Source organism: Pipistrellus kuhlii, unplaced genomic scaffold, assembly GCF_014108245.1.
Source record: "Pipistrellus kuhlii isolate mPipKuh1 unplaced genomic scaffold, mPipKuh1.p scaffold_m20_p_34, whole genome shotgun sequence".
Classification (NCBI taxonomy): Eukaryota; Metazoa; Chordata; class Mammalia; order Chiroptera; family Vespertilionidae; genus Pipistrellus; species Pipistrellus kuhlii.
The window spans coordinates 5,025,516-5,049,000 of NW_023425534.1; the positions used below are offsets into that span (position 1 = coordinate 5,025,516).

Here is a 23,485-nt window from a genome sequence, read left to right on the forward strand (position 1 = left end):
TAATGGTTGTGCTTAGTGACTGGCTCACAAAACTATTGATACTAAAAATTTAAACAACCAATTCTCCCCAGTCAGGAGCTCCCCAAGCTCCCAGAAGGAGGGCAATGAAGACACCCAGCCAGCCACCTAGTAGGGCGGAAAGGGCAGTTATTTGTGTGTTATGAACAGTCAGGGCAGTTTATGCCACTGGATGTTGCACAATAGGAAGTGAGAGTTTTTGCTGTCGTGATTATTATTAGAATTAACAATTTCTTTCTTTTTAAAAAATATATTTTATTGATTTTTTAGAGAGGAAGAGAGGAATAGAGAGTTAGAAACATCGATGAGAGAGAATCATGGATCAGCCGCCTCTTGCACACCCCCTACCGGGGATGTGCCTGCAACCAAGGTGCATGCCCTGGATCGGAATCAAGCCCGGGACCTTTCAGTCCGCAGACCGACGCTCAACCACTGAGCCAAACCGGTTTCGGCTAGAGTTAATAATTTCTTAGACATCATTTACCCTTTCAGAGCTTCGAGTTTCTCTTTTGAAAAAACGGGGATAATTATACTTTTCTTATCTCTTCAATATGCTCCCGGATTTTAGTTGGTTTTGTTAATTGCTGCGTGCAATAGTGCGCATACTGCATGAAGACAATGAATGCGTCCTATTTCGGTGCAAGAAAGCTCTTGGTAAGTCGAAAAGCCACATGCATTTGTGGTGGATTGTGTGATGCTAGGCGAGCCTCAGAGCAGCTGCAGGGCACATACCTGGGAGAGAGAGGGCTGCCCCGCCTCCTGGCTCCGCCCCGCCCTCCGGGCCCCGCCCCTCCCTCCCTCCTGGCCCCGCCCCGGCCCCTCCGGCCCGGCCCCCCAGCGCCGGGGGCCCCTGTTTCCCGCCGGCCCCCAGAGGCGGGCGCACAAGATGGCGGTGCCGGTAGCTCCGGGGAGGTGGTCTCCTCTCGGCTTCGGGCTCTAGCGCCGCGCCGGGCCCGGAGGCGGGTTTCACGTAGGTGACTGGAGGGCCGAGCGGTGCTCCTGGGGCGCCAGGCCCGCTCGCTGCTGCCCCGGGGCCCCGCTGCCCCCCCAGCCCTGCCCCGGGGCGGAACCGAGGGAAGGTCAGGCTGGGCGCCCCTCCCCTCCCCGTTCCACCGCCGTGGCCGATCTGTGGGTGGCTCACTGTCCGCGAGAACTTCAGCCACCTGCACCTCCATGGCAGCCTCGCAGGCCCCGGGGGAGATGATCAGCATCCAGGCGGGAGAGGCAGCCCAGGCCGAGGACCGGGACCTGCTGGGGAGCGACTGTCTCGAGTGGGACAAGCCCGCGCCGCGCTCCTGGAGGCAGAAGTGCGCCTCCTACGTGCTGGCCCTGAGGCCCTGGAGCTTCAGCGCCTCGCTCACGCCGGTGGCCCTGGGCAGCGCCCTGGCCTACCAGTCCCAGGGCGTCCTGGACCCCCGGCTGCTGGTGGGCTGCGCCGTGGTCGTCTTGGCGGTGCACGGGGCTGGCAACTTGGTCAACACGTACTATGACTTTTCCAAGGGCATTGACCACAAAAAGAGCGATGACCGGACCCTGGTGGACCGGATCCTGGAGCCCCAGGACGTTGTCTGGTTTGGAGTCTTCCTCTACACCCTGGGCTGCGTCTGTGCCGCGGGCCTCTACTACCTGTCCCCTCTGAAACTGGAGCACTTGGCGCTCATCTACTTTGGAGGCCTGTCTGGCTCCTTCCTCTACACGGGAGGTAAGGACTGGCCAGTCCCTGTGCCGGAGGTCTCAGTTGCATGGACTGGAAACTGCTACTTTGTGTGGGAGTGTCAAAAGAGTGGGATCCAAGTTCTCTTCTCAGGCCACTTAGGTGAAATCTATAGTCTGTGGGTTATGTGGATTATTTGGAAAACAAGAGTGGGTTGAGAAGATCTTGGCTTGGCTTATGGATGTTAGAAATTACATGTAATTTCTAACGTCCATAAGCCAAGCCAGGATGTTAACATATATATGTTAACATCCATACCATATATATATATATAATTTCCAAATATATGGAAACTTTTTGTATCTAATTTCTTTTTGTTGGCCACATCTTATAATGCCACAGTTCCAGATTTTAGTGGAATTAACTTCGAAGCGCTCACAACTGTACAGCTGATTAAGGTGGTGATGGTTGTTGGCTAAGCTCTGTTTATTGAACAGTTATTATGTGCCAGCACTGTTCCCTGGGAACACAGCAGTCCCAGATCCCTGCTCTTGTGAAAGTTACTTTAAATATGACGAGGAGAGACAGAAAGCAGAAATAGTAAATTGTAGTTAGGTTGACCAGTGTCCTGGTTTGCTCAGGACTGAGAGGGTCCCCAGGATGTGGGACTCTGGGTGCTGAAACCAGGGAAGTCCCTGGTAGGTTAGGCTGAGTTGGTGCCCTGATGACAGTACATGAAAAGATGACTGGTGCTATGGAGAGAAATAGGAAGTAGAGCCAGGAGGGGGATGCATCAAAAAAGGTAACGGCAAAAATCAAGGCGGTAAGAAGTGAGGGTGTTGGCTGAGCAGAGTGTCCCAAATCTTGGCATGGCGATTGCCAAAGGCATTAAGGCTGGAATGTTCCTGAAAAGTTTGAGGAACAGCATGGAGTCCAGGGTGAGGGAGAGAGAAAGTGAAAGGAAGTGAAGTAGGAGAAGTATGTTTGGGGAGGTCAGGGAGACACAAAGATTATGTAGGCCTTAATGTTTTGTTTTTTTTTAATATATATTTTATTGATTTTGTACAGAGAGGAAGGGAGAAAGAGAGTTAGAAACATCAATGAGAGAGAGTCATTGATCAGCTGCCTCTTGCACATCCCCTACTGGGGATATGCCCGCAACCAAGGTACATGCCCTTGACCAGAATCGAACCCGGGACCTTTCAGTCCCAAGCCGATGCTCTATCCATTGAGCCAAACCGGTTTCGGCAAGGCCTTAATGTTTTAAAAGAATCACTCTGGCTAAGGTGTTGAGAAGGGATAAAGGGAGTGAGCAAGGACACAAGCGAGGAGACAGAGGAGAAGGGAGCTGTTGAGTAACCAGGCAGAGATGTTTGGTGGCTCGGATCAGGTTGGCAGTGGAGAGGAAGAAGTAGTTAGGCAGGGTGTGCTGACAGATGGGATGTGAGGCAGGAGAGAAAGCAGATTTAAGCATAACTCCGAGGTTTTGGCCTAAGCAACTTGAATAATGGAGTTGATTTCAGGTGAGATAGAGAAAGCTGAAGGTAGGTTTTGGGAGAGATAATTGACAGAGCCTCTTAATGTAGTAGATCTCCAAGTGGAGATGTCAAGTGGATATAACAGTGAGTTCAGGGAGAGGTCTGAGCTGGAGATAAAGATATTTGGGGATCGCCCAGAGCAGCCGGGTCGGGTGCGGCCGGGCCTGGAGCAGCTGGGTCGGGAGCGGCAGTGACCAGACCCGGAGCAGCTGGTTGTGGAGCGAACCAGAGAAGCGGAGGCCGGGCCCGGAGCAGCCAGGCCCGGAACAGCCCACTCCTCGCCTGCCCCCGCCCCCGCCCCCGCCCCAGGGCTGCCTCTCAGACATGGCTGGAAACTTTTGCGGGAACTTGAGGGTCTACTGAATCAAGTGATGAAGGCTTAGATCTGGATGTGTTGAGTTAGTATAGTGCTGGGGTGTTGATCTGTGAGTGCCTTGGGTGGGGCCTGGATGAAGCTGGTTGACCTATTTGGAAATGTCTTTTGTGTGAAGTGTATCATTGGGCATGTGGAGGTATTATTGATATGAGAAAATGCTAAGTAACTGATTTACTATCTGAAAAGGGATTTACTATTGGGGAAAGGGAGGGAGGAAAAGACTGAACATAAACTGTGCACCTATGGATGAGGACAATGGGGGATGGGGAGGGGGCGGAGGATGGGGTGGGAACCTGGTGGAGGGGGGAAGAAATGAGGAACCTTTGTAATAATATGAACAATAAAGATTGATTTAAAAAAAAAAGATATTTGGGGATCATTGGCACATAAAGTTGTACAACTGGGTGAGACCAGCAGATGAGGGAGTGTTGATAGGTGTGAGGGGGACCAGGCCAGCCCTGGGGCACTCTGATGTTAAGAGGTGGGGAGAAGCCCTAGCCGGCTTGGCTCAGTGGATAGAGCATTGGTCTGCGGACTGAAGGGTTGCTGATTTGATTCTGGTCAAGGGCATATGCCTAGGTTGTGGGCTCGATCCCCAGTGCGGGGTGTGTGTGTGTGTGTGTGTATGTGTGTGTGTGCAGGAGGCAGCTGATCAATGATTCTTTCTCATCATTGATATTTCTATTTCTCTCTCTCTCATCCTTTCTCTCTGAAATTAATTAAAAAAAAATTTTTTTTAAAAAGAGGTGGGGAGAAGAGAAGGAACAGTAAGGGTGGAGCGTGGTGGAGCGTCTGGAGGAGAAAGAAGGCCCAGAGACTGGTGTCCTGGCAGCCGCTTGTAGGAAGTTCAGTGAAGGGAATGGTGGATGCTGTAACAGAATGTGTAAGGGGGTAGGGATTTGCAGAGGGAAAAGGCCCTCTCTGTGAAGGTGACACTTAAACTAAGACTTGAAGGATGAGGAGCCATCCTCGGCAGAATTGGGGTCTGATTCAGGTGCCGGATTCTTCAAGACTGAAGGAGCAGCAAATGCTAACGCACCCGAGGGGGAGAGAACTCGACCAGGATCTACTGAGAGGCCAAGGTGTTCGAGAGGGAGAATGGAGACGTAGTTGGAGAGGCAGGCGGGGGCTGGGTCACGCTGGTCTAGGGCCTCAGTCTTCTGTGCGGGTTTCTCCTCATTCCCAGCGTGCAGGCTTAGTCCTGAGGTCTCTTTCCTCTGTCTCCAGTTACTCCTTTTGTGATTTTAGCCAGTCCTATGGCTTCAGATGCTATCTGTTAAACTGGTGACTCAAATTTATCCTCTGGCCCCGATCTCTCCACTGAACTCCAGGCTCCTGCCTAGCTTCTGACTCGGGAACTTTCTTAGAGGTCTGCAGGCATCTCAGCTAAGCTCGTCTGAAATCAATTCCTTATCTTCTCCCTGAAGAAACCTGCTCTTCCACAGCTTTCCCCCGCTCACTCAGTGGCGACTTCTTCCTTTTATATATATTTTATTGATTTTTTACAGAGGAAGGGAGAGGAATAGAGAGTTAGAAACATCGATGAGAGAGAAACATTGATCAGCCACCTCCTGCACACTCCCCACTTGGGATGTGCCTGCAACCAAGGTACATGCCCTTGACCGGAATCAAACCTGGGACTTTTCAGTCCACAGGCCGTCACTCCATCCAGTGAACCAAATGGGCTAGGGCGCAACTTCTTCCTTTTAGTCCTTCACAGGCATCATCCCAACATCTTGCATCAGCTCATCAGCAAATCCTGTTGACTACTTTAAAATGCATTTGGGATCTGACCTTTGTCCATCACCTTTCACCAGTGCCACTCATCTCCCTTGAGTATTTTGGCAGGTTCCTTACTGATATCTGTGCACCCACTCTTGTCCCTGTCAGGGTGTTCTCAAGCCAGCAGCCAGAGTAATCCTGTTAGAACAGGCAGTTACATCAGTCCTCTGTTCAGAATTCTCCAATGGCTTCCATCTTTTTTTTTTTTTTTTTTTTTTTTAAATATGTTTTTATTTCAGAGAAGAAGGGGGACAGAGATAGAAACATCAATGATGAGAGAGAATCATTGATCGGCTGCCTCCTGTAAGCACCCTCCTGGGGATCAAGCCTGAAAACTGGGCATGTGCTCTGACCACATGCCTTGACCATGATTCGAACCATGACCTGGTTCATAGGTCAGCATTCAACCACTGAGCCATACCCGTTCGGGCAGTGGCTCCCATCATGTTCAGAATACAGCCCGAGGTCTTGACAATGATCCCAGGGCCATTATCTTCCCATCTTCCCCAGTCTCCCCACTCTGGTCTGCCTCTTCCTTTCCTCCTCCGCACATGCTCCAGCCCTCTGCCCTCCTGCTGTTTCTGAGACACACCGGAATGCTCCTGCCTCACAGACCCTTTGAAGATCCTGTTTCCCGGATCTTGTTCCCCTTCTATCTGTATGATTCCATTTCTCCATTTGTCAGTTGTTTAGTGAGGCCTTGCTTTCTACCCTTCTTAAAGGTACAAAACAACGCTTTTTGCAGCAGCCGATAAACAAAATTACACAAACATGCAGTACACCGGTGTCCCATTCCCCGAAACCTGCCCTATTGCTCTTCTCTGCTTTTTCATCACAGCACGTACTACCTTTTAACATGAGTAAGCACTTTGTTAGTTATCTTCCCTCTTAGACTGTAAACTCCCTGCAGTTAGGGGTTTTAGTCTCTGAACCCTTGGTGCCCAGAACTGTGTCTGGCTTGTAGTCAGTACTTAGTCTTCACCGAATGAACAAATGGGGAGATAATAAAATATATTGAGCAGAGTAATAACATAATCTCATTTTATGGTTTTTTAAACACTGTCAATTATATAGCAATAAAAGTCATACTGCGAAGTGCACAGATTTTAAGTGTTGCAGTTTGATGAATTTTGACAGATGCACATGGCTGTATAACCCAAACCCAGTCACGATACAGAACATTTCCATCACCCTTCAAAGTTTCCTGATGCTTCCTCCCCGTCAGCCCCTCTCCCCATCCCTATCCAGAGGCAACCCGTGTTCTGATTTCTTTTACGCAGATTGGTTTTGCCTGGTCTAGAACCTCACAGAAATGGAGTCATTCCTTACGAATCCCTGTGCCTGGCTTCTGTTGCTCAGCATGCGGGCTTGGAGACTTGCCAGGTTGTGATGGACATGAGCAGTTCCTTTGCATTGCTGAGTAGTGTTCATCGGATGGACATATTGCAATTTGTCCATTTTCCTGGTTATCAACACTTGACTTGTTTCCACATTTTGGCCATTATGCGTGAACATTCATGTTCAAGTGTTTGTGGATATTTGTTTTCGCTTTTCTTGGGTAAATGCGTAGGAGGGGAACTGTTGAGTCATAGGGTAGATGATGTTTATGAGAAGCTGCCAGTGTTTTCTGAAGTGATTGCAATGCTCTTTCCCACAATATGCAAGTTTCAGTTTCTCCACATTCTTGTCAACATTTTGATTCCTGTTTTAACAAATTAATTCCAAGCTGCGATGTGGAGATCGGCCCAATAGTTCACTGTGGAAAACGGGGTTGGGAGGGGTGGGCATGCCTTCAACGAAATGCCCAGGTGGGCCACATCCCTGGAGCCGGTGTGCCACCTGTTGGATACTTGGGCATTGGGCTTTCTCCTACGGGCACTGGCATTTTCTTGGGTCAGCTATCCCGTAGGAGGTTCTAGACCTTTTCCACCTGTAAAGTGGGTTTGCGGTTGGTTTTGGGGTAAGGCCTGTTGAAGTGGGGGCTTATCCTTGCAGGCACAGGTTTCTGTTCAACTTGCTCGCCTCATTGTTTTATTCGCTGATCCCAGGAGGTGTTCTTGGGTAATCTTGGGTAAGCCAGAGGTCAGGGCTTTAGAGCTGTGTTTTCTTTCATAGCCAGAGCCCTTAACTCTGCTTGGAGAGTGAGCACATCGGCCGCAGGAAAGCAGGCAGCGGGGGGGGGGGGGGGGGGGGGGGGGGAGAAGAAGCCAGATCTGCTGGGAGTGTTCCTGCCCGCATGTCCCTTGGGAGGGGGTACTGCAGCCCCCCCTTATCTGCGCTTTCACTTTCTGTAGTTTCAGTTTGCTGTGGTCAGCTGTGGTCCAAAAATGTTATATGGAAAATTCCAGAAATAAACAATTCACGTTTTAAGTTGGGTAGTGCAATGCAATCTGTGCTGCCTGCTTTGTCCCACCCTGGAAGCGAGTCATCCTTTGTCCAGCATATCCGGCTGTATGCGCTCCCTGCGCATTTGCCGTATTTAGTAGCTGCCTTGCTCATCACATTGACGGTAGAGATAGCGCAGTGCTTGTGTCCGAGGGACCTTTCTTTCACATCACAAGAGCAGCGATGCTGGCAGTCGGGATGTGCCACAGAGAAGCCATGAAGCACTGCCTTGAAGTGGAAAGTCGTGCAGATGCATATGAAACCAGCAGTGTATACAGTACACGGCTCAATACTCTCTGTGGTTTCAGGCATCTGCGTGGGTCTTGGACGCGGATAAGAGGATTAGTAGTCCTCTAAACTTGGGAGCGATTGCAGGAGACATGATTTGCTCATTTAGAACTGGAGCTGATGTTCTGCTTGAGAGAACTTCCTCCTTGAGGGCATGTCCTCAGACAACCAGGTCATCTGTCAAAGCGCTGCCTGGAGCACTGAGCTGGCTGCTGGGTGCTGGTGGGTGTCAGGGCCGTGCTGTGCTTCAGACCTCTGGGCGCTGCCTTCTTAGGAACCAAGGGGGGTCGTTAGGTGACAGGTGGAGGTGTTAGCTTACGCTGTGGTGGGAATAATGCTGCAATATAAGTGTACCACGTGTACACGTCAAACTTACTCAGTGTGATATGTTAGTTATATCGCAATGAAGCTGGAGGGGGCGGGGGGAGACAAACATCAAAGAAGCCCAACGACCATGTGAGGTGACCTGGCTGACTCTTGTTCTTTGGCTGCTTAGTCAGACCCTCTGTGGACCTTTGTTCCTTGTCGGCTTCGGGGATAAGGCAGCTTCCTTGTGGAGGCTGAGCCCTGTAGCTTGGCTGTGGGTGCGCAGAAATGAGTAACCTGGCCCAGCCTGGCTGTGTGGTAGGCCCAAACTGGCCCAGATCATCTGTTGATAAATCACAGAGGTGGAAGTAACTCCTAAGGGAAAGGGCTCAGGAAACAAGTGGTGGAGGTAAAGGGAGGGCCCTGGGAGCTCGGGAGGGAGGAAGGTGATGGTAACTCTGGAGGAGGGGAGGGAAAGGGGAAGGGGAGGGAGAGCGTGCTGGGTCCATATCCTAAGATTTTTTTAAAAATTATTTTTTAGCAATCTTTCGTATTTTTTAAAATGTACATATTTTTATTGATTTCAGAGAGGAAGGGAGATATAGAAACATCAATGATGAGAGGGGATCATTGATTGGCTGCCTCCTGCACGCACGTTAGACCGAGCCCGCAACCCAGGCCTGTGCCCTTGACCAGAATCGAACCTGGGACCCTTTGGTCTGCAGACCGACGCTCTATCCACTGAACCAAACGAGCCAGGGCCTTAGCCTAAGATTTTTAAGGGAGATCTTAGGGAAGGTCGCAGGGGACGACCTCAATAGGATACCCAGCAGCTTCCCAGGTGTCCTGTCAGGACAGGGTCTGCACTGTTGGTTGGCGGGCCCCAGGGCAGGGGCGTTACTCAGGGCAGCGGCTCTGAGGTCAGCCGTGGGCTCTCTGGTCATGATTGGCTGCTTCTCTGGGCCTGGAGCTGACGTACAACTGAGGCCTGGATGTCCTCTCTAGGGAGGAGAGGTCAGGGGTCCAAACCTCAGGACCAGCCATCTGCTAGGGAGGAAAGGCCACCCTGGGGGTGAGGTCCCCCCACATTGTTCTTTGCTTGGCACCTGGGGCTTCCCGCCCTGGTGACCTCCTGTGCCCGGCCCATTGTTCTGCTCTGCGCATGTCTGTCCGACTCCCACCCAGTGAGGTCTGGCGTTTCCCAACTCCTGTGGCAGTGTATGCGTGGGTCACCTCTCGCCTGGTCCGTGCTGCTTTCCTCTGAGTGGCATGTCTGTCTGACCTCGGCTCCATGTTATCGTAGCTCTGTGTTCATTCAGCCTTGTGCCAAGTGCTGGGGAGCGAGCTGTGAGCAAGCCCTGCCCTCATGGGATTGAGTGTTTGTTGGGAAAGACAGATTAAATAAGGAGAAGTGTGATGGAGTTTAGGAAAGTAGAAGTCAGGGTGCACAGGACATGTTGCAAGGGGACAGAATGTGGTGTAGGGGTGAGGGAGGGGTGAGGAATGGCCTTTGAAGTCTGGAAGGGTGAGTAGGAGTCAGCCAGGCAAAGGGCGGAGGATGGCTCTCAAGGCCTCAGGAGCTGCTAGAGGTGTGAGGGGGGAGAGCCAGGGCAGGCCAGAGGGGAGCCAGGAGAAGGATCTGGCTTTTATCCCGAGGACAATGTATTGATAAGGGTCTTTAGGTATAGGTTGGGGGGTGGGCATGGTCAGGTTAGTATTTTTATGAGGTTAGTATTTTTAAAGGATCACTCTGGCTGCAGTGTGGAGATTAGATTAGGAAAGGAGGGGAGAAGAGGTTGTTATAAGAATGGAAGCCGAGGGGTCCATCGGGGGGTTGATGTAGTATTCCAGACAGACAGTGACCACTACTTGGATTTGGAGACGGGGTGAGGTGGGCCAGAGTGTGCCCCTGGGGTTGGAGGGAACTGGACGGGTTTTCTGGAAATAGATCAGACAGGATTTGAAGTCGATTAGCAAACAGTACAGGAGGAGGAGGACTTAGTTTTAACTTAATGGGAACCAGAGAGGGGAAGCCGCTGTGTAACTTACCATTTTAGCTCTTTCACTCACTGTGCAGCTGAAGGTTTCTTTATCGGAGTTTGGGAACCCTGCAGGTCCACTGAGATTCACTGGTGTGTGTGTGTGTGTGTGTGTGTGTGTGTGTGTGTGTGTGTAAACCAGCAGATGGCTGCCGAGGTTATAGAGGAAGAGACTGGGCTGGCTAGTCCGGGAGGGCCTGGCAGGCGTGTCTTGGGGCTGGTAAAGGGAAGGAGCCGAAAACTGGACTGAGACCTTTCAGAGCCTCAGGCTCTCCCGTGGAGCTGTGTGTGGTGGGAACCACAGCTCCTGTTGCAGGGTTTAGTTGGGGGCAGCAGAAAGGAAGGGTTGGGTATGACTCTGAAACCTCACTGGGCACTAAAAGGTCAGTATTCTCTGACCCCTGTGTTCCTGGAGGGGAAGGACTGCAGTGACGGCCCCCTCGCCTCGCCTGGGAAGTCAGTGTCCAGGCCAGAGTGGCTGGTCCCTGACAGATGCACAGGCCTTGATCTCACACCAGCTCTCTGCGTTTTCTGGTCACAGGGATCGGATTCAAGTACGTGGCCCTGGGAGACCTCATCATCCTCATCACGTTCGGCCCGCTGGCCGTGATGTTCGCCTACGCCGTCCAGGTGGGGTCCCTGGCGGTCTTCCCGCTGGTGTACGCCATCCCCCTGGCCCTCAGCACCGAGGCCATCCTCCATTCCAACAACACCAGGGACATAGAGCCCGACCGGGAGGCGGGCATCGTCACGCTTGCCATCCTCATCGGCCCCACCTTCTCGTACATGCTCTACAGCGCGCTGCTCTTCCTGCCCTACCTGATCTTCAGCATCCTGGCCACGCGCTACAGCATCAGCCTGGCGCTGCCGCTGCTCACCATCCCCATGGCCTTCTCCCTGGAGAGGCAGTTCCGGAGCCAGGCTTTCAGCAAACTGCCCCAGAGGACCGCCAAGCTCAACCTCCTGCTCGGGCTCTTCTACGTCTTCGGCATCATCCTGGCACCGGCAGGCAGTCTACCCAAACTCTGAGGGGACCCGGAGCGCCCCCGTCAGCGCGCCGCCCTCTCTGAGACTGTGTGGGAAGCAGAGTTTCTCAGGAGAGAAGGTGATTTGACAGCGAGGAGCCTAAGGATGGCTTGTAAACTCCCGCCTTTTTTTTTTTTAAAATGATGACATTGTTAACGATAATGTTTTGTTCTGTTTTATGGCAAATCTTGAAATCACTGGTACCAGAAGGTGAACTGGCTGCATGGCCCTTGTTTTATTTATAATTTCCACTAGAGGGTGGTGTTAGGTCACTTTAAAGTAGTAGACTAAAGGCCCTAAGACTTTGTGAAGGAGCCACCTAGCTTGGCCTCCCGGCCTGAAAGAGCCACGTGGTAATGACCGGTGTCAGGCCCCAGGGACACCGAGAGCACCTGTCTGCCTCCGAGCATTTGGGCCCTGAAACACACAGCACGAGAGAGCCCTCAGGGACAGCCCATCGGCCTGCAGGCTGTCTGCCTAATTTGTGATTCAGAGACTCATCTGTCTTTTCGCCTCTTGCCACAGTTGAGGAAGTGTCAGATCACCCTGTGGCAGGACACCCAAGCAGGACTGGGAAGGGAAAAAAAGACCCGCCCCCAGAGGAAGCTGAGAAAATCCCTGCTTCCGGATGGAAATGGGCAGACCAGCTGCTTCCCTTTGTGGGAATGATGGGCGAAGGGGTGCGGGAGTCTGAATGGACGGCTCTCGGCTCTTTCCGTTACTGTTAGGAGCCCTGAGATTGTAGAGGCAACTGCTCCCATTGCCAGCTACTGACGGTCCACAAGGCTGCTTCGTCCTGCCCTATCGCCTTTCTTATTGCTCCTTGATGCCCAGCCTCCATTTCTATCAGGTTCCCTTTTGTGTTGCTCCCAGCCTGGCATCCTGACTATTTGGGCAGCAGCTCAGCACCTGAGTCCGGGACAGTTGCCACTTGCCACGGAGCCACAGGACGAGCAGGCAGGGACATCAGCTCCTCCGTGGAGGAATAAGCCAGTAGACCAGGGTGGGGAACGTCCCGCCCTAAATCGCTTGGCCTGCCCTGCTAAGGCATTAGGGGTGAGTGAATTAATTAAATGATTGACCAAACATAGCAGGCTCATTTTTAAGTTGGTAACTTTGTAGGGCCCACGAATGATGTTAAAAATGCCCAAATGGCCCTGGGCAGAAAGGAAGTTCCCACTGACCCTGCTCAGACAGGTGGCAGGCCTGCCAGGGAAGGGACTGCGTCCTCCTTGGAGACAGAAGCGCACAGTGACCCTGCCTCTCGCAGAGCCTGTCGCTGCCCTTGTGCAAAGATAGTTTGCACCCAGAACGGGGAATTCCAACGTGGATCAAAGTTGCTTTTCATTTCACTGCCTGGGAAGTATAATTTCTGGGCTAGTCTTGCTCAGTTGCATTTGGTCTGAGACTGAAATAGATTGAGGTCATCATGGTTACCTTTTTCTGTTGTGATGATGGCCATGATGAGAGCTATTTCAGAGCCTTAACCCTCAGAAAATGACATAGAATTAGTTCTTAATCCTGAAAATCAGGCTAATGATATGATTTGGCTCCTTGAGTTTGCAATTAGCTTACTTGGGAAAAACATATCTGGAAATTGCAGAAGTTCCTCAAAGTGGAAGGTGGTTTGGGTAGCGATCCGAACCCTCCGAGCCCAGGAACGAGGGAAGCGGCCCTTCTTCCCAGCACCATCTCTGTCTCTCGCCAGGCTGCGGCGTGGCGGTGCTCACAGGTCCTGCCTGCAGCGGCCAGCTCCTTGGGCCCCTCCTCGGAGCAGACCGTTTGGCACAGGGCTCAGCCTGAGGCTGTAGGACCAAGACATTCCGCGTCCGCAGACCAGACCCACCTTTGTGAGCGCTCCTGTTGGGGCGCCAGCCTCCGCATTGTGTTCCGGTGCAGATTTTAATGCACATTTTTATATATAAATGTTTCTAAAAGGCCAAACTTGATGCCAGGTTTTATATGCAGGTCACCATAATTTATATGATATCCCTGATTCAATGAGATTTTCTTTAGACTTGTTAATAAAATCAAATCAAAATCATGTTTCCAGTTTTTCTTTGCTTTCCTCCTCCTCCTTGTCTTATTGTCTGATTGTTAACTCTGGTTCATACATCTCTGGAGACCAGCACAGGGGCATTGGGATATTCGGTGGGGGTGGGGTGGGGTACACGATCTTTAGTGATGAGCTGGGATAGGATTGGACCAGATTTGATGGAGTCCTTAGAAAAGACAGTAGGGACCACTCAGAGCCAGTATGGATTTCCCAAGAGCCAGTCAGGCCAGATGAACCGAGTTTCCTTCTGTCCTTCCCTACTTTCCTGTTTCTTTTTCCTTGAGAGGATCTCTGTGCTGATAGATTGAGAACATGTAGTAGGTGGAGTACATTTGGTTTCAGTGAGGCATTTGACAATATGTCTTTATGAACAAAGCAGAGAAATGTGGAATGGACTGCAGTCTAGTTAGATGAATTTCTGGTAGACTGAACAAACTGTAGAGAGAGCTCACGAATCAGTGTGTCACTGCCAGCAGGCAAGGAAGCCTTTGGCAGCAAGTGTGCGCCTGCCCTCTGCCCTCTGCCCTCTGCCCGGCCAGGTTCAATACCTGTTGTTACTGATTGGAAATAGGCAGCCCAAATCGCAAGTCTTTGTAAATCTTAGAGGAAGAGCTTATAAAATGATAAATCAAAAGGCTGCTTTGATGTGTCAAAGGAAAACCTTAGCATGAATAAATATGAAGCAATATTCTTGGATCCCCAAAATCAACTGTATAACATCCAAAGGGGGAAATCCCTGGAGTGATGACAACAGATGTGGTGGGTGTGATTTTTATTAATGACTGGGATACACATCACATGCCTTTATTTCTGTGATCTGGATTTATCTAGTGGGGAGGCTGGAAATTTAACCTTAGCCACCTCTCAGGCTGGCCCCCATCCCAGGACTCCTGGCCCTCGGTGGGGCAAGAAGCCAGAGATACTGACTAGGCCCTGCTCCATTTGCTCACTATCTCTACGGTCACTTCTCTGTCCACCATGCTGGGGTTCAGCCCTGGAACCTACCCTTGCTGCTTGGACACTGCTCTGGAAGGGTTAGAATGCCCCCGACAGAGCCCTCTGCTGACACGTACCATGGGCCTGCAGGGCACTAGTCCCGGCCACTCCAGTCCCATTTCTGCCTCGTCTCTGGGAAGCACCCATCTTCTCCATGACTTACCTCGTCTGTCTCCCCTATGCACAGTGTTTCTCCTTCCCCACCCCTTGCAGGACCTTTGCACAAGGGCCCACCCAGGTGCCTTAGGAAGCCCAGTGCTGGCCCCTTACGTGGGGGGAGGAAGAAGGTGCAAACACATACTTTATTATCATCCTAACTCTTCTGTTATCCCTGCATTCAAACAAGCAAAAACCTGACCCTGTGACCTGGCCTGCAGCTCAGCTGAGGCAGTGAGCTCTGGCTTCCGTGGAGATGAACGTGATCGGAGGCGGAGTTAACAGCTCGGTGTCCAGGGCAATGAAGGCGCGGGTCCTGCCCGCCCCAGTGCTGTGGGGCCACAGGTGGGGGGCAGGACCCATTCCTGGGCACTTTTCCTTCCTTATCTCTCTCTTCTTGATAGAGCAACTATGGTGGTTGATCAAAAGCATGCTGTGGGTGCAGTGCCCTTGGCTTTCCGCAAGGTGTTTGCCAGTGTGATGTGAAATGTGGAATTGGTGACAATCCAGTTAGAGGAACTTGATTCCTACGTGCACATGCATGTGTTTTCACACCGGGAACAGCTGCAGCAGAGATTTGATGTCCTGGTAGGGGAGCCACGTTTGGAAGATGTTATTAACAAACCAGATCTTGTCCAGAAAGCCCTAGGCCAGTGGTCTGCAAACTCATTAGTCAACACAGCCAAATATCAACAGAACAACGATTTAAATTTCTTTTGAGAGCCAAATTTTTATTTTTATTTTTATTTAAAAAAATATATCTTATTGATTTTTTTACAGAGAGGAAGAGAGAGGGATAGAGAGCTAGAATCATTGATCAGCTGCATCCTGCACATCCCCACTGGGGATGTGCCTGCAACCAAGGCACATGCCCTTGACCGGAATGGAACTCAGAACCCTTCAGTCTGCAGGCCGACGCTCCATCTACTGAGCCAAACTGGTTTTGGTTGAGAGCCAAAATTTTTTTTAAAATATATTTTTTATTTTATTTTAAAAAATATATATATTTTATTGATTTTTTACAGAGAGGAAGGGAGAGAGATAGAGAGCTAGAAACGTCGATGAGAGAGAAACATCGACCAGCTGCTTCTTGCACATCCCCTACTGGGGATGTGCCCGCAACCAATGTACATGCCCTTGACCAGAATCGAACCCGGGACCTTTTAGTCCACAGACCGACGCTCTACCGCTGACCCAAACGGGTTTCGGCAAGAGAGAGAGCCAAATTTTTAAAACTTAAACTATATAGGTAGGTACATTGTTATTAACTTAATTAGGGTACTCCAAAGCTGGCCTTTGCTAAACATTCAAGGGGCCAAAGAGCCGCATGTGGCTCAAGAGCTGCAGTTTGCCAACCACTGCCCTTTAGGCAGACTGGTGAGGGCACTTAAAACCATGTCAGCGTGGAAAGGAACTCAGGAGAGGGCTGTCTTGGGGGAAAGAGACATGTTTTCCGCTTTGACTTCAAAGGCAAAACTGAACCAGTGGGTGGAGGTTCCATGGCCCCAAGTTTAACCTCTTAGGTGAGGGAGAACTTTCCAGCCAGTAGAGGAATCTCAGGTGAGCCCCCTGTGACTGGAGGCGTTCAGGAGAAAGGGTGGTTCCTTGCCAGGAACACTGCAGCCGAGAGCTGGACATCAGAGAAGGGGTGTGTGAGAAGACCTCAGGGTCTTCAGATCCTGGATGTGGTCCTTCTGTTGTGAAGGGATTGTCTCAGACCTGCCGCCAGGGGCTGGAAGGACAGAGAACAAGAAACACGTAGACATTTCCTCTTCTCCGTTTTAGACTGTTGTCTGTTGGCCCATTTTTACAGGCACAGTTGTGGTTGATATTCCTTTTTTTTTAGATTATGCACACACACGTGCACCTGCACACACACTCACACACACACACACACACACACACACACACACGCACAGTTGATTTCGCTGTCAAAAGCCTTTGAAGTGAGGTGGATGACAGCTCCCTGCCTCCCAGCCCCGCGGACACTCCGCTGCTAATGGACTGTCAGCCTCTTTCATTGCGGGCTCCAGGCGGTGCGGCTGGTGTAAGAGCAGTGCCTCTGGCGAGAACCTGGCACTCGGGGCTCAGCCAGTTGACATCTGTGATTTGCCCTTCTTCAAATCGCGACAGGCCTCCCACCGGGAGTGACTGAGCCCGGTGCCAAACAGGGTGTGGAGCGAGTGGGGCCGCCTGCCTGCAGAGGGGAGGGGGAGCGAGTCTGGGCTCTTCAGGAGGGGCCGCGACAGGTTCCTGGGGGGTTGGAAGGCTACAATTGGAAGACTCAGACCCCTTCCGTGCCCCTGACCTGCCTCCAGAATGTTCCGGGGAGGTGTGCAGGGCACAGGGAGGGTCTTGGTCACACGCTCCCATCCAGGTTTCCGGGGTAAAGGGAAGTTGGTCTGGGCCCTGCTGTGATGCTAACATGTCCATAGAGGCAGCCCTGGGTGCTGTGACTCTCAGCACCCCAAGCCTGAGCCCTGACAGGGGAGATGAGCATTGGAGGGAGGGGCGGTGCCACGGGCCCTGCTGGATGCTGCCCTGAGCCTTGGCATTGATTCTCTGCCCTCTGGTCTTCAAGATGAGGCCCCTCAGGCCCTCGCCCTCTGCCCTCCAGCTCCCCAGGAGGCCGGCTCTCCAGGGATCAGTAAGCCCACTTGTATAACCGGCCTCGGCTGGCTGGCTGGGCCAAGGTTTCAGGTAAAAGTCTGCCCATCCCTGACAACAGAGAGTGGTCACTTGCTCATCTACGATGACACGGGGAGCTCTACCCCAGGTCTCACTTCCACTCCTGTTCCCCCCATCTGCCTGTCTCCGCTTTTTCTTTTTTCTGCCTCTACTTTTTCTGCTTCTTGTATTTCTCACCGGGCCACTGACTCAGAGTGCCCGCCTCACCTGGGGGAGACGGAGAGCCCTCGCCACATTCAGGGGGAACAGCACCAGGAGGTGAGAGTGACACAGGTTTGGACACAGAAGGTTCGCTGTTTAGGTTCCGTGAGAGGGGGCTGTGCATGTTATCTACAGAATAAACACTGATAAACACAGTGCACTGAGGTTGGAGATAGGGTGCGGGACGGAGGTAACCAGGAAGGCTTCCAGGAAGAGGTGATGATGAGCGGCGATCAGGACTTTTTCTAGGAAGAGATGGCCAGAAGGGTGATTGTTTTCTTCAAAGCGGAGGTGCCGGTGGCCGGCGGCCTCCAATTCCCCCAGCTGGAGAAAAGCCCTGATGTCTGCCTGAAAACGTAGGTGTTTTTCTTAATTAATCTCTGGCTGCACAGGCAACCTCGGCGTTGAGGCACACCCCTGGCAAGGTCAAAGCCTGAAGAAGGAAGAACCCCGAGCCCTCCCGCTGAGAAACAAGCGGGAGGGATGGTGGGGCATTACATCAGCCAGGACTGCGATCCGTAATGGAGATGGATGGCTCTGGGGGCCCAGGCCCCGGGAAGCGTCCTGTGAGGGGAATGGGAAGACGGTCTCGGCGGTGGGCTGAGAATGCTAGGCGGGGAGGAGTTCCGATTCAGGGGAGATGCCAAGGGGGTCCAAGGTCAGTTCTGTCACCAATTGTGAGCAACGAGGGCCTTTCAGCTGCCCCTTTCCATGCCAAGGTCCCTGGCCTCCTGAGAGCTTGCTCTGGGCCATCTCTGCCCTGGGACTCAGGATAAGGCACGCGTCCGCCCTAAGGAATCACCCGGAGCTGTGCAGAGATCACCTGCCCATCATTACCCTGCTGCCACCCCCAGTGTCATAGCAGAGCTCAAAGGGCTGTGGGAGAAAGGCTTCTGGGAAGAGATGGCAGAGATGAATCTCTCCAGGCCCTATTGTTCCAAACCGCTGGTGACAAGAGCCTGTTTCACCTGGTCTTCTGACCTCTGACCCTCTCTTGCACCATGTGCAGACAGCCGGAAGGCCAGTTTGCCATTCAACTAATTGAGCAAGTATTATGTTAACAACACCTGTTAGTCTGGGGTATAATGGCGGATAAGACCTGTCCTCTGGCATCTTACAATTTCAGGGGAAAGACCAAACCGGCATTCCTCACGCCACACTTGGAGCTTGTCTGGGGACACACTCCGGAAGCTGCCGGCATTGGGCTTAAGCCCAGGCTGTGCCCCTCGCCCGGATGTACTCAGCCAAGCAATGCAACCTGTGCCAGCTCCCAGCTCCTTTGCAAAGGAGGATGAGAATGGTTGCCTGGGAGGGTAGTTCTGAGTGTAAGCGAAGTGCTGTTTATAAAGTTCCTAGCATGGTGCCTGGTCTGCAGCAGGCACTTCATACAGTGAGTCCCCTTCCCCCTCCCATCGGTGACTATGTTAGAGTGTGGGTGCTTCTGTATGATCTGCGTTCCCCACCGATGGGCAGAGGACACGGCTGACACGGGGGCGATCTTCCCAGTGCTGGCCTGTTCATTCCCTCGTTCACCAAACACTTACGGAATGCCCGAGGAGTGCCAGTCACTGTTAAAAAATTAAAAATAGGAGACGAACAGGACTAGGCCCCTGCCCTCGCGGAGCTGATAAGGGGTAAGGGAGAAGGAAAAGAAAAAGCACTCTTCATGTGCACCTGTGTGTGGGTCCCTTTGGTGATTTCCTGGGGCTCTGTTCTGGTGCCCACGCAGGGTCTGTGAGGAAGCCGAGGGCGAGCCAGACCTGGTTGTGCGGATTAGAATCCCAGTGGGGGGACTGGGAAGCTGGCCCCTCTCCCGACCATAGCCCAGTTCCCCTGAGGTCTGGCCTTGGGGATAGACTGTCAGGGTGGCTTCTCCCTGGTTGTGGGTGGATTGCCATTCAGAGGGGCTTCAGGAATCTCTAGGTTAAGGGAACTTTAAGGGGGTCCTGTTCCCCAAATATGCTCCTTGGGGTCCTGCAAAGTCCAGCAAGGGAAGGGACGGCCAGAGGCTGAAGTCTGCTTTTCCAGGGTTGTCACATTAAAAAACATTTTTCCCAGTACATGTGTGCACATGTGTGTGCACTCGTGCACATGTGAGACACTTATAATCCCCACCCTCTCCTGCCCCAGCCCTTCCCCAGCAGGACAGTACAGAAAGAGCCGAAAATGAATGGAACCAATGCAACGAGCGACACCTTGTAAAACAATCTCAATTACCAGATAAGCAATCTCCGAGCAGTTCCCAGGGGGACAAAGGGGCCCTCGGGGACTGTGAGCAGATGCCGCCCGGAGCCGGGGCAGAGGCGGCAGATGGAGCGGTGCTTATCCTGCCAGCTCAGAGCAGAGGCTGGTGCCGGCTGCTGCTCTGCGGAGAAGCACCATTCCTCTTCCAGGAGGGACAGTGAGGGGGTGGTGAAGGGCACAGGTAACCAAATCAGTCAAGCGGGAAGGGTGCTGTGACCGGGTCGGGCCAGCGTGGCCGCAGCTAATGTCGCCCTGCCTGACCGCCAGGAAGACCTGCTTCCCCGGAGAGTCCCTGTGCTCCGGGAGAGGCCAGGCCCTGCCCCGAGACCCACCGCCCGCCCCGCGTGGTTTTCTAACCCCTGTCGGTGGGTCAGGTGACGTGCCCCTGGTGGCCGTTCTTGGAGGTGACATGGGCTGCTTCGAGGAAGGTGACTGTCCATCTGTCCTTCTGTCCTTCCCACCCTGGGATCTGTCCTCAGGTGGAGAAGAGGAGGGAGGGACAGGAGGGACAGTGGTCCACCCACACCACCCAGCCTTGATCACAGTGAGAGTCTCCATCTTCTGAGTCTGGGCACAGCCTGGGCTTTACCAAGCCCTTCTCCCCGAGCCTCTCATCCCGGCGCCCCAGGGCCCCCCCGAGAGCCTCAGCTCAGCTCGTTTCACATGCTGAGTGGTCATGTGACTTGCTCAAGGTCACCTGGCTCCTGAATGGCAGCACCTTGACCCAAGCCATCTCCTCTCTGCCTCTGAATGCAGCACTCACTTGGTAGACACTCCTTCCCAGGTTCACATTCCTCTTTTCCGTTTTTATAAATCTCAATTTCAATCTCTTTAGAAGTGTTGAAAGAACCACAGTTGGCTCTCCTGTCATTGTCTCCCTCCCCCTTCCCTTTCCTGCCTCTCCTCCCCCCACCCCCACACCCTTTTCTCAGCTCCCCCTGAGCTCCCCCTGCACACGGGGCTTCTGGTGTGGCTGCCTTGGGTGTCGGAGGAGAGAGAAGAGTTAAAGAGGAAGAGAGGGTTCTCCCCGTTGAGGAGGGGGTGGTTCTCTTTGCGCAGTCTGATGTGGAGGTCACCTCAGCCATCAATAATCGAACAGAAGCGCGGCTCCTATTGATATAAATTTGGTGGACATCATCTTTTTAAAAAACACACACCATATTTTTTATTGATTTCAGAGAGGAAGGGAGAGGGAGAGAGAGATAGAAACATCAAGATGAGAGAGAATCATTGGCCGCTTGCCTCCTGCATACCCTCTACTGGGGATGGAGCCCACAACCCAGGCATATGCCCTGACCAGGAATCAAACCGTCATCTCCTGGTTCTTAGGTCGATGCTCAACCATTGAGCCACACCAGCTGGGCATGGTGGACAGTGCATCTTCCCACAGCGTCGCCTAGATAAACCACAGGGGACCCCCCCCCCCCCCCAGTCCTGCCATCTGACCCAGATGGATTAGGCTCACCTGCGTGGGCTTCACCTTTGGAACTCACAACAATTCCATGCTGGAGTTATGACAGTTCCCCTCTTCCAGATGAGGAAACAGCCTCTTGCAACAAGCTTGAGCCCCTTGTTCTCAAGGTCCCGAGGGAGGCAGGTACTGCCCCAGGCGCAGAGCCAGGAGCCAAGGGGGATTAGAAGCCAGTGCGTGGCCTCACCCAGTGCTCTTTCCACCGTGCTCCGTGGCAAGGCCAGCATCCCGATCTCTGTCCCGGCCTCGGGAGGGAAGGACGAGATCAGAGGACTGTGACTTCCAGGTTCCTCCTGAAAACACCGCCCAGCCCAGGCCAGAGGTAAAAAGCCACAGCCTGATCCTGCGGAGAGCAGCGATGGCTCCCCCGGCGGGGATAAAGCAAACAGGCGAGGAGCCGCTGATGGGGAGATAATCTCTCTGAGAAGTGATGGAGTGCCGGTTGCTTCCGCAGCTGCAGGGCCGCAGCTGGGCCCAGTGCTGCTGGGGTTCCGCCCCCCAGAACCGCACTGTCCCCCGCTTGTTGGAAAAACAGATGTTATTGTCCTCTGTTCCCGTCCCTTTGTCCCTAACGGGCACTTAAGCGCAGGAGGGGGGTTAGAGAGACAGAGACGGGTGTCTATTTCAGGCTCTTTCCGGAAGCTGGCTCTCCTGTGGGACTTTGGGTGCGGGATGCAATGGGTGCAGGGAGGGACCTCCTCCGCCTGCTCGGAGGGTCCCGGCCAGCCGTGGGGAGGAGCCGCCCTTCGGCCCCGTGTCCAGGCCGCTGGGTGCTGAGGACTGGCTCTGAGAGGAGGGGCCTTTCTCTCCCATAGGCCCACCACCGGGGGACCCTAAGCTGATGGAAGAGGAAGGGATGATGGGGACCTTGGGCCTTCCGCCTTGACTTTCAGAGCCTAGAAGGTTGGACGAGGTCAAGGGCTGATGAGATGAAGGTCTTGAGTCCTGTTTTTGTTTGTGATTCATTCGCGCATTCATTCAACAGTCTGCTGCTGAACACGTTCTTTCTTTTAAAAAATATGTTTTTATCGATTTCTGAGAGGAAGGGAGGGGGGAGAGAGAGATACATCAATGCTGAGAATCATTGATCGGCTGCCTCCTGCACACGCCCCCCGCTGGGGATGGGGCCCACAATCAAGCGCCCATGCCCGGGAATTGAACCGTGACCTCCTGGTTCAAAAGTCGACGCTCAACCCCTGAGCCATGCGGGCTGGGCGTGCTGATCACATTCTCTTTAAAAAAAAAAAAAAAATTTTTTTTTTTTTTATTGATTTTTTACAGAGAGAAAGAGAGAGGGATAGAGAGTTAGAAACATCAATGAAAGAGAATCATTGATCAGTTGCCTCTTGCACCCCCCCACTGGGGATGTGCCTCCAACCAAGGTACATGCCCTTGACTGGAATCGAACCTGGGACCTTTCAGTCCGCAGGCCGATGCTCTATCCACTGAGCCAAACCGGTTTCGGCCTGAGCACATTCTTAAAGGCGTAGCCCCACACCTGGCTGCAGCTTGCTCGTTTGCAGGTGGTAACTTCCCATGGGAAGAACAGTGCACACTCTGACACCAGGTCACCGTGGCTGTGATTTAATGGCAGCTCAGAGGCTCTCCTGCACCGAAATGGTGCTGCAGCCACCTGCCCAGGTGCCTCCAATTCCCCCATGAGCCAATCCTTCGAACGAAGGCATCGCATTTCCCAAAGGTCCTTGCTGATGTACAGGCACTCACCGCTAATGTGCGGTCACCATGGAGACCTGAGGATGGGGCCCGAAATGAATGCTACGCAAAGTGGGCAAGTTTTGATGCCCCAGAGGTGGGGGGGGGGGGGAGGGGCTGTGGGGCTGTATGAGAGAATTAGGGATTTTAGTTCTGAGAAGGACCTGGTCCACACATCACTGGTTGTCCCATTCTGCTCTGAGGCGGGCAGTGTAAGGGCTCTGAACTATCCCAGCCTTCTGCCCCAGGCTGGAGTGGGAGGTGGGGGCTTCGTGTGCTCTGCTGACCTCCAAACCCCAGAAGCTCAGAGGTGGGGCCACCAGTTCCTCCTCTACATCTCAGGGGGGTACAGGGGCAGAGATGGGGAGGAGACAGAGGCCCCAGCATCTCATCCATCTCCCATGACCGGCTGCCTTACCTCCGCCTCACCCTGCTCTGTGCCTGTGTCCTCCTCCCGCTGGGGCAGAGGAGCTGGTTGTAGGTGAGCTCAGACACCCCGCCACCCCCACCCTCATCCCTCCACCAGCAAGGGCTTCCCAGGGCAGAGG

General features: G+C 52.9%; 1 protein-coding gene across 1 annotated transcript; it reads left to right on the forward strand.

Annotated features, from left to right (window-relative positions):
- Positions 1-862: 862 nt before the first annotated feature.
- UBIAD1 (UbiA prenyltransferase domain containing 1) lies at positions 863-13,448 on the forward strand. The gene is made up of 2 exons (XM_036461080.2): positions 863-1,720; positions 10,928-13,448. Exons 1-2 carry the CDS (start codon positions 1,192-1,194, stop codon positions 11,413-11,415), a joined length of 1,017 nt encoding a protein of 338 aa, XP_036316973.1. The 5' UTR covers positions 863-1,191; the 3' UTR covers positions 11,416-13,448.
- The last annotated feature ends 10,037 nt before the right edge of the window (positions 13,449-23,485 follow it).

Bases quoted from the DNA above. Each gene is read 5' to 3' on its own strand.
- UBIAD1 (XM_036461080.2), top strand. From the start codon at position 1,192: ATGGCAGCCTCGCAGGCCCCGGGGGAGATGATCAGCATCCAGGCGGGA. The intron at 1,721-10,927 runs GTAAGGACTGGC...TTCTGGTCACAG, and splicing joins CTCCTTCCTCTACACGGGAG to GGATCGGATTCAAGTACGTG.